Source organism: Bombus bifarius, unplaced genomic scaffold (genome assembly GCF_011952205.1).
Source record: "Bombus bifarius isolate JDL3187 unplaced genomic scaffold, Bbif_JDL3187 scf7180000010252, whole genome shotgun sequence".
Taxonomy (NCBI): Eukaryota; Metazoa; Arthropoda; class Insecta; order Hymenoptera; family Apidae; genus Bombus; species Bombus bifarius.
In genome coordinates, this window is record NW_022885576.1 from 1,789,434 (window position 1) to 1,800,458 (window position 11,025).

General features: G+C 35.8%; 1 protein-coding gene across 1 annotated transcript; it reads left to right on the top strand.

Annotated features, from left to right (window-relative positions):
* Positions 1–818: 818 nt before the first annotated feature.
* On the top strand, positions 819–4,312 carry LOC117216225 (pancreatic triacylglycerol lipase-like). Its single transcript, XM_033462802.1, has 8 exons — positions 819–1,049; positions 1,175–1,232; positions 1,766–1,914; positions 1,994–2,236; positions 2,715–2,903; positions 3,519–3,657; positions 3,727–3,800; positions 4,176–4,312. The coding sequence occupies exons 1-7, from the start codon at positions 971–973 to the stop codon at positions 3,782–3,784; spliced, it is 915 nt and encodes a 304-aa protein (XP_033318693.1). The 5' UTR covers positions 819–970; the 3' UTR covers positions 3,785–3,800; positions 4,176–4,312.
* The last annotated feature ends 6,713 nt before the right edge of the window (positions 4,313–11,025 follow it).

Genomic DNA, 11,025 nt, shown 5'->3' on the forward strand with positions numbered 1-11,025 from the left:
CAAATATTTTAACTTTAATTTTGTTAAATTTAATGTACGAAAGACAAGGAAAGACGCGAAGAGACATTCTTGTGTTTGCGTTGTCTTTGTCTTTCATGTACTAAATTTAACAAAATTAAATTAAAGTTAAAATACCTGCTAAACTACTAAATAGTTTAGGTTTCGGCACAAATAGGTTAATATCTTTTTTATAGGGAATGCCGAGATGCATCGGTTGATGTATTAAAAAATATATGGTTTCGTTAGAAAAAAATGATAACGACCTGTTTCCATCCGAATGCTCCACCCTGTATATTAATTTTATTTGATACATTATTACATATGTTATATTTTTGTTTTACGTATTATACTTTGTGTCTATTATAATAATGTAATTCCAATGTATAATATACAGAGTCCTGTACATAACTGGGACAAGCTCTCGTGTCTTCAAAGTGGTTACTGATGGATAAAAATACTATATTTCGAAATTAGGTCGTATTCAATAATGCAAAAATCTGAGAACAATTCTGTTCTCTTTTTTGCAATTTTTTTGAAGGAAGTTTCTCAATTGCGTAGTAAACTTTGTATAATAATGTAATTTTTCCATTTGCTTATTACATAAAAAATCCAAACAATGCGTGTGTTCAAGCTTGTTAAAATCATGTCCATCTCGAGATCTAACGATGACTTCTATTACCGCAAAAAATATACGTGTACTCTTAGAAAAAAAAACTATACTTCCAATGCATTTTGTAATCTGTATATCAATGACTTATATGCCTCATATTGAAGTAGTTTCGCTTTTATTCCTTCCTTGTTACGTCAGTGGGAGGTTGCAGTCTCACGGAGAGGGTACTTTATATATATAGCAAAGATTTTCCAATCTGTTTCATAACGATCGAGGATGTCATAAAACATGGACACATTCCCTTCGGGTTTATTGAACGCGTAGTGTACTTTTCATAAAAATCTCGGAATAAAAGTGACGATGTTAAAATACAAAACATACGCTTATCTGTATTTAATGTTTTATTTGATTCATAAAGACGTTATTGACGCGGTAATATGTACGTATGAATTTATTTTTCTTTTCTCGTGACCTTTCTTGTTACTGGTAAAAGAATTATTGATCAAACAAGGACAGGTTGGACGATTTACGTCTCGTTGAGTAACCACATTTTTTGTGATTTAGGTGATGAGGAAGATACGTTGCATGTCAGTACAAAAATTCGCCTGAAGATTTACAAAGGGTTTGTGAAATATGGTGACATTCTTTTCAATGACCTTGTGTCATTATACGGATATGACGATTCGTATCGTTAAATACTTTTTAAATTCTTGCGGAAGAAATATCATTAACAGTTCGAAATATAATTAAATTCGTCATTTCGTTTTGTACTGTACTTATATCTAGTAATTGTATGTTGAAGTTTCTGGTGAAACAAATTTTTCATTTCGTGTTTTATAGTTTAAAGGTGATATCTGACAGAATTTCAACTGATATTAAGTATAATCGACAACTAAAAAAGCAGTAGAACAAGTGAACATTGCTATTTGATATTAATTTAAAATTCTTTAAAATATTGCTTTTGAAATACCTACATATAATGAAAAATATTGATGAAACTGAAATGCTGAAAATTGATGAAAACTGATCGAAAACTTTTCTATACCAGAGTATCCACTTATTACTATACGCAACTCCATCGAACATTAAACTTCATAAAATGTTCACTTAAAATTAATAAACGTCTTATTACAAAACTATTTTGCACGACTATAGTAACAGCTCTCACTTCACATCCACCGAGAGCATGATTACGAATCCAGGAAGCATTGCAGACGACATATTGCCCGATCGAGACAGTATCCTCTATATACATGGATTCATGGAGAATACGGAAGCAGAGAACGTTCGGATAATAATTAAAGGTATTACTATCACGTGATGCAAAAAGGCAATAAGTAACAGGAAAATAAGACGATCGAGTTTACGATTTCGCGTTTGCAGCCTATCTGGACAAGGGAGGCGTGAACGTCATTGCACTGGATTGGGGAGATATAGCATTTCATATTAATTATGTTCACGTGTCCAGTCAAATTGTCACAATAGCGAAGGCGGTTGCTGAATCCCTAAACAAACTCGTCGATCTGATCGATTTAAACACGTTGCACGTGGTTGGGCATTCTTTGGGCGCTCACATAGCTGGGAATATCGGCAGATACGCGAATGTCAATCTTAGTCGAATAACGGGTGAGTTATAAGTTTTATAAAAGGTAAGGTAATTTCGTGTATAACCGTGACATTTATTTTTATACGAAAGCCAGTTGTATATGTCTCCCGGTAGAAGATTTTTTTAGAGAAATAAGAGATATACATTTAGTAAAAATAGGGGTATTGTCATCTGATGTTAAATTAATTAACGAATGTACATTGGTTATAATAGTTGAATAGTAAATTCTGAATAAAAATTTATCAGAAATTTATCAACTTACAAAATTTACCAAAATCAGTACGATAATAAAATATTTCTTATAACACGAATAAAGATGTGTACACCCTCATAAGGACAAGCGTTTACAAGTATACGAATATTTTCATAAACATTTTAGAGGAATAATTATTTAGAGCAATGATCCAACAGCGTGGTGCCCGACATATTAATACGTCATTATAAACAGTAGATTGTGTATTACGTGAAAACCAGAAGACTACTAATCTCCTAATACAGGCTTAGATCCAGCGCTTCCGTTGTTTTATCCTTCTACGTGTCACATCAGATCAACCGACGCCGAAGCCGTTGTTATCCTTCACACTGATGGTGGATTTTATGGGACAGCTACTAACACGGGAACTGTTGACTTTTACGCAAACGGGGGCATCAGTGTTCAACCGGGTTGTCCTATAATCTTCGGTGGAGGTAAATCATAATATTTTGTCGTTAAGACATCCCGGTGGTTCATTCTCATAGAATATAGAAAATTTTAATAGCGATCAAATACAGCATTTATACAATCTGATAACCGGTTATCATTGTAATTTATAAAGGATCCACTTACGTTGTTTGCTTACCGTAATCGTTGTCATCTATCGTAAATGGTCGATGGCCAGGAAAAAATTCAAAGCACTAGTGAAATATCCTTTTAATGTTAGATTCTCCTTTTTTTTCCTTATATGTCTATACTGTGATATTATTTGTATCGGAAATTAGAGTTGATCGACTAGAAGATGAAGTTAAATTCCAGTCTATAAAGCAAATTATTTCGACGACGTCAGAGTCGGATTATATCCCTTCGTAACTTTTTTTACAATGCTTCCTCTTTTATATTAAAAGGGTTAATTATTAACTGAGTAATATTAGGTGATCGTATTATTATTTATTAATTATTTATTTAAAAATCAAACCATTTTTTGTCATTGAGTGAGATTTGCCAATTTTTCTTGAAATATTTTATTCTAATTTCCAATTAAAATTCCTGCAGTCTATGTTAATTTTTAATTGATGGTTTTCATGGAAAAATATTTTTCTCGAAAGAATTCTGCAGCCATCAAAGGTCTACCCGAATATATGCAGAGTCTCTAATGAATCCGAAAGCGTTTCCGGCGCATAATTGTCTTAACGAAATTGCCGATACCGAGGAAATCTATTTTGGAGATTCGACACCAAAGAACATGTAAATAAAATTCCCTATGTCAGTATATTAAAGTTTGCAACGTGATCATAACATCGTGTTTCATTTCAGATATGGAACGTATTGTTTCACTACCAACGCCAAGCCACCCTATGGCAAAACTAATTAAAATTTCCGTTCCTTAGATAATATAATAATACTTTACCTTATAGACTAGTCATTTTATTTCGTAGATTTGTTTTGGATCTGTCGTCATTTTAGTGAATATAAGCTTTAAGATTAAATACATCACTCGCTATAAATCCTATCTGCATAAATCCCTTTCGTTTCCATCGTTTCTTAAATTCACATCATAAATTAGTTTTGAAGTTTATCTTCTGATTTATCTCTATATTGTGATTTCCTTTTCGTAATGATAATACTTCTTTTTAACACTGAGAGAATAATTTTACGAGCTATGGGATAAATCTTTTCACGGAAAACGCAATAGATTTCAAACATCGTCGTATCATGGTACCTGCAGATGACAAGCAACACTTTATTATCGTCTATTCTCACAGTATACGCGTAGCAGACAAGCGAGCATAACCATACGCAGTCTATCTTAGGATTGCAAATTCAAAAAGGACTATCTGACAACCCACGCTACTGTGTAGTTCTCCATTGCTAATCAATTGACGCTGCATCGAGGGTTCTTTAACCCTATTGTGTTCCATCAAGGATACACACATGGTTGAGTGTGCTCTAAGAAATTTACTTCCACGAAAATCTCTTAACAATTTATCAACGTTGTTTTCGTATACGCATATACAGAGTGCCTATACTGCTAACAAGAATTTCTTTTCAATAACAAACAAGAAACAGAGAGAGGATATATTAATACATATCATTACTAATACTGTTATTATTAATATTTAATTTAACGGGTATATTTATGAACAAATAAAAGTGTCGTTAATGTGAAAAGATAACATCTTTATCATGTACAGTCTGTTTCATTATTAACTACTTCATTTCCTGCGTCTGGAAGCCACAAATAGCATTTCCGTTCGCGAATGCTGAACTCGTCTGAAAGATTAAATCTACCTACCGATTTGGCAAAGTGACGCATGAATAGCTGCTTATAATTTCATTTTAAACGTTCATCGTCATGAATAATTAATAAGAATCGCGACGTTCCTCTTGACGCGTATTGTACCCGGAACCTCCCATTCAACGACGATAACATTCCACGTATTTATTACTTACATCTCGCAACAGCAAGCCAGAAGTGTCCTATTTTTCAAGTTTTATGTACGTATTACTATAATCAAATTAGTGATTTTTTATTACGTATGTTAAGGGTGGTTGGTAACTGGTGGTACAAGCGGAAAGGGGGGGATTTTTTTTATTTTTTTTTAATTTTTCCATCGAGACAACGATCTACAGTGAGATCCGTTATAACGAGACGTGATAAAGTGCACACGTACCGAGCGAAAATTCAAAGTTGATTTTCTCGAAAACAAAGCCTCAAACGAAAAATTTTTATTCTATATTTTCGACTTCTTTTTTCGCGCAGAATCGCCCCCTTTCCGCTTGTACCACCAGTTACCAACAACCCTGTATATATGTTATCAAAATTACCTTTTATTCAAAATTTTTATGTGATTTGTCAGTTGCTCCGTTACCTTATTTTAAATAACATAATTTTTGTGATAACATATTCGAGAAATTTTTATTAATTCTCGATTATAACGTAAGATTCTGTGAAACTGTACTCAGAAATTCTTTAAAAACATCCAGTTTAGTATAATTGGTCTGTGTTAACTCCGCGAAAGCCGCGCTAATTGTAAGCAAAGTAGAACCATTGTGGAAATAAATTTAGTGCTGACATCGAAGAAAATTCGTGCTCTATACAAAGCAGCCTATGCCTTGATTGTAATTTATAACCCATTCACCAAATTACTGCGATTACGAAGTAAAACGCCGCACAGTAATGTTCAATTCTACCTGCCTAATTGAAACACATGCGTCTACTGTTCAGATATCCAACCGTTCGAAGACTGACCCAACGTGTAGTTAATTGTGTTGTTAACATGCATAACCGCGGCGCGGCAGCTAGCTGCGTAAAGCAATGTTCGCGCACGCGAATGCATTCTAATCGAACCAATTAAATTAACCTGACAGCGCAACTGGTTCGTTACCAACGGGCATCCGTGTGCCCGCGAGAACTCTTGCCATTCGCGTCGTTCGAAAGACTTCCGAAAAACAACTGCCACTTTTCTCTTCCTGGCTACGCGTTCTGCAAATTATCAACAGGCTACGTGATATTTCAACCGGCGCGCAGCGATACTCGAACGGGCACGATACATCAATTTCATCGCGGCTTCTATACGCCGGTCGCTTAGAGATTTCTTAAACACACCATTGCAATTCATACTGTCACCATACTGGAATTTAATTGGTACAACGTATTTACGATTAATACTGTTTATCTGCTGTGTATCTCGTGTATTTTTATTTCATATTGTGCATTTCATTGTAATAATTGGAATTCCTATTGTAATCTCCTATTGAGTTATTATTCAGGAAGTGACAACAAATAAATACATTTACATTTATTACTGTCTGAATATATTTGAATATATTTGACAATATAGGAAATATTGCTCTTTTTACTTCTACATTCAAACTGGACAAATACCGTTGTCTCTTATTGTATATCATATCGATTGATTATTTTTGGTAATCGTAATTGTATTCTGTAAAATTAAGACATTTCATCAGCTATTGTATCTATACAAATGATTTTGTTCGCCTCTTCTCCGTATGTTCAAATAAACTTGCAACGAATTAGAATTACGCAAACGTCAATTCGTAAACAATTACGATACTATTCGCATAATGTTATCGTAATACGTTCACAATCGTCCTCTTAATATATTCATCCTAATTAAATCAATACGTAATGACGACTCTCGAACAGGATTCGGACATCGCGCAAAAGTGAATGAAACGCAAGAAGCGTAAGTTGGATCGCTTCCGTAATCTTATCGATATCAGTATTGCCGTCGGAGAAATCAACGAGCCACCATCTGAATAGATACTGTTCGCCGAGGATCGGAACGCGAAGGAACAGGATCATTAACAACACCTATGACGCAAGGAAATGTCTAACGTCCAAGGTTGAATCCCGAGACCATTCATGCTTCACTGAATAAGACGAAACAAATACAATCGTTATGTATCCGCGGGACCCCTTCTTCCGCCAAGCTAAACAAGAATCCCCATACACAATCCGTTCACAGGGATAGCACGTATAATGCGCCTCCGCATCTACCGTGATGCCGGCTCGCCAGCACGAGTGTTGCGCGCACGAGGCGGTGCAACCGGTGCGCCTCTCCAGAGGGCATAATTCTTTGATCTCGATTTTTGTCCACTCACCCGCCCCCTCTGCTGCAGTCAACCTCGCCCAATCCTCATGCTCAGAGCCAGCTTCCCCGTGGACGATGCTGTTGCCGTTGCTGCTTCGTCGTTCTACATCGCGTACCGCCCTCTCTCCGCACAGAAAATTCAAGACCGGTTAATCCAGATTAACTTTGAGCCGACGTACTGTACGTAGGTAAGCACACGTGTACGAACGCCTCTGTACACATGTACATACATGCTCGTGAACATGTGCTCAAGTATGTGCACGAGTCTGTGGTGGCGAGCCTCGATCGGGAGTAACGATCTTCCGCGATCAAAATGCAACGATACTTTCCCCCTGGAGCACTCGCCGGACCTGTCCTACCGCTGCACCGAGCCTCCTCTTCGCACAGGCAGAATTACGGACGCGTGCAACGTCTGCGAGCGTCGTGACCTACGAGTCCGTAGAAAAACAACCGCCGCATCGCTTCAATGAGAGGGGAACGTGCAAGGTGGAATTTGAAGTTTGCAGTTTAGATAGGGATGAGATTGCGATTTTTAGTTGGGTGGCTTGCACGGTTTGCTGGGTATTGTGACAAAGGAAATGAGGATTGACGTGGTGTCGGTTTTACGGTTGGTTGGCTAAAATTATTTTTCGACGCAGTTAGGATCTTGGATATACAGAATGCCTACATATGCAAACTTGAATTCCGTATTTGGTTCTCTCCTCACATCATTTTGACCATCTCAGCCAAAAATGTTAAACTTTGACTCGTCCGAAAAGATGACTTTGTCCCAAAACGAATTATCTTTATTAATGTAGGTTTTTGCAAAAGTCAATCTTTTTTTATGATTTACATCTGCCATGAAAATCATTGTTTCGTAAGATTCGTCGACATAATTCCAAATGAACTTCTTTATGAAACATGTCAGCTACCATACTTGCGAGTTGAGGAGCGGATGTAGTAGGATTTTTTTTAATTCGGGAATGATAACTTTCTCTGCTCTTCCAGTCAATTTCTTTGGTCGACCTGATCGAGCTTTGTTTGCAAGCGATTTGCCGTTCTCATGTAATCGAAATATTATTTCTCTTTTACACTTTTTTGTTTCAGACCTTTTGGTATTCATTTCAAATACTATTGTGCACACTTTTACGTTACTGTTGCTGAAACGATATCCTAACATCGAGTGAACGTACCAATATTTTCATTTAGCAATGATGTTTACATTCGGTGCTAAGGAAGATGAAAAACTATCAACAGTGTCACAGTATTCGAATACTTTTGTGAGACACTGTATGTAGAATACGTATATCCAAAAAGTATATATGAATACATGAGATGCGTTTGAGTATGAATATATTTGAATATAGGCAGTGAAAGTTCATTTGTCTGAACTCATCGAAGGACAAACAATTCATATAACTGAAGTCAATGGAAATTTCAAAATTTCAAAATTTTATTCCTATAAATGAAACGTAAATAAACTGAATTCTACTGCATACACGAGTTACACTACAGTTTACATCGTTAGAAATAAAAAGAAGTTTGGAAATGTCTCGCGAAATTACATAATTAAAGATTTCGAAACATGCGACTGCACTGTGTATTAGGTTGTCCGAAAAGTTTCTTTCGTTTTATAAGGAAATAATGAATACACGACATTTTCCGTTATATTCCGTTTATATTGTTTTATCGAATTACGTATGATCCATTTTGTTCTATCAAGATAAAGATTACAACGTTCGACAGATTAGGTTTCATGCTTGTATAAAGTAGCGTCGTTGTAAAAGACGTGTCTGTAAAAGGAAGACACTTTCCGGACAACCTAATACCTGTGCTTAAAAGTAAGGGAAAACTAAACATATTTAGCATTGCACGTTGGTGAGATCGTTATTGCTTGCAGAAGTTTACCTACTTTTAATTTATGAATTTAGAATTCTACTTCGGATTGAGAAGCTTTCTCTGGCAAACGTAATAATGCTTTATAATTGTCTTAATCTGTCTGAAAGTGAAAAGTCTAAAAAAAGATTTGAGAAACTCTGCGCGTTATCCGAAGAAACTTCAGAATATCAACCACCACAAAATCTAGGCTACCAAATGAAATACACATATATTGCAAGATCAACGAGATACGGGTCTACAAAATAATCCGCACCAATAAATGGGCATCGCGTATAATGGGCATAGAATTACACTAAGAAAGGAATATGATAAAAATAACAATATGAAAAGCTAAATGGTTATCCGTACCACGCTAGAAATGGAATAAGCTTTCAAAACGGTGGAAACGAGGATAGTGACCTGACTCGCCACATCCGGAGGCTTAATTGAACCGAATGCGAATCAAATTTGCGTTTAAGATGTGTACTCAACGTAAGAACTGGATACCTATCGTGAGTATGAAGTCGCTGTATAAGGCATCGTTCTCGATATTAATGATGGCAACGCATCGTCGGTAATGAACACATGCATAACCTGTCCCGCCCACGTGCGTAGTTCGCCTTATACTTTATACGCATACAACGACATTATCTGTACAGTGCTGTATCAAGGGCTCGCCTAACTTTCCAGGAAATTGGACTATTAACCTCATCTTAATAATTAAGGTATTATCTCAAGTTCGTCTTGTTAGCAGATATGCACGCGCACCAGTTCGCATTAACAATCTTTTCAACTGCATGAGATTCTTCTTCGAATAAAAGATTAGCGAAATGGATCTTTTAATTACGGAATTATCATATAAAAATAATATCTCGTTTGATACATTTAATCTTAAATAAGAAGTTAATAATAAAAGTTTGGTATAAAAATGGCAAATTACCAGCTATTCATATTCTCCATTTTCCTCGCCATTATATGATTCTCCGTCCTTTTTTCATCGGCTATCGTTTAGACGAGAAGAGCAGCCGTAAAGGCACTCTTATCGCCAACATCGTATCGTAATTATAAGACGAATCAAATAAAATAGCTGGTTCGACGCTAACATACCTTTCTCTCAAAGCTTTCTGCGCCAACATCCCTCGTAAAAAAGATGTAACGTTCGATTCAAAGGGGCGACAAGAAAAATGCCCCGAGCAACAAACGTTGCTGCACTATCACTATCATCGTTGAGAAACGATCTTTCCCTCTACTAATATTGCCATTCCACCTTTATTATTTCCTCCCATTCAAAGATAAAGTTTTCGAAGATAAATTGTTGCACGTTAAACGTTCGAATCGAATCGTTCTTAAGTATGACCTTTTACTCGAAATTAAAGAATATTCCTCTCATCGCATTATTTAATCGATTCTAAAGTGAACACGTGACAAACATTCTTCATACCCTATTGCTTAGATCGATCAGATTTCTGCTCAAACGTATGTATAACGATTAGACTAATATACATTTCCATTGACGATACAAGTATTTACGCTCAAATATGGAACATGTTTGAAAGATCATTGGTAATGTTATGATTTAATTGTCAGTATCATTGAAATTCCAAAATTAAATTTAATGCTGGAGCTGCAAATATCGAACTTCATAAAAGCTTCACTGCAACTCTAGATTATAAAACTGAACATCAGATTAAATTACGTATGCTGTAATTTAATATGTACGTCGTCCTTGTTCGGAACGTACTTAAATAGCTTGTTTTCTATTTTAACACGAATAAATATGACTAACTAAGTAATTTCAACATGTTACGATTTTTCACATTCGTGTGGTAAGCGTCTCGTTTAACGGCTCGAAAATCTCGCGACGTCGTTACTTGTTAACCTTTAATAACCATCTTGTAAGCAGATATGATATTATACTAAATATCATAGATGATATTCCGGCATCGTGTCCAATGCCTTAATCATGCTCGTTGCCATTCGTATTCCGGCAGCGAAACGGCAAAAAACATATCGTTATGTTCGCCGATTACCGATATTAAGCTATATAAAGTACGTAGTAAATAGTACAATTTACAACCACGAGATTCCAATACTTGCGTTACGCTATAGGTACTAAAAAGTTATTAAAGTAATTACATAA

Coding starts and splice junctions, on each gene's coding strand:
- LOC117216225 (XM_033462802.1), top strand. CDS start 971: ATGTTAAAATACAAAACATACGCTTATCTGTATTTAATGTTTTATTTG. Junction 1,050..1,174: donor CGTTATTGACGCGGTAATAT/GTACGTATGAAT, acceptor TTTGTGATTTAG/GTGATGAGGAAGATACGTTG. Junction 2,237..2,714: donor CAATCTTAGTCGAATAACGG/GTGAGTTATAAG, acceptor CTCCTAATACAG/GCTTAGATCCAGCGCTTCCG.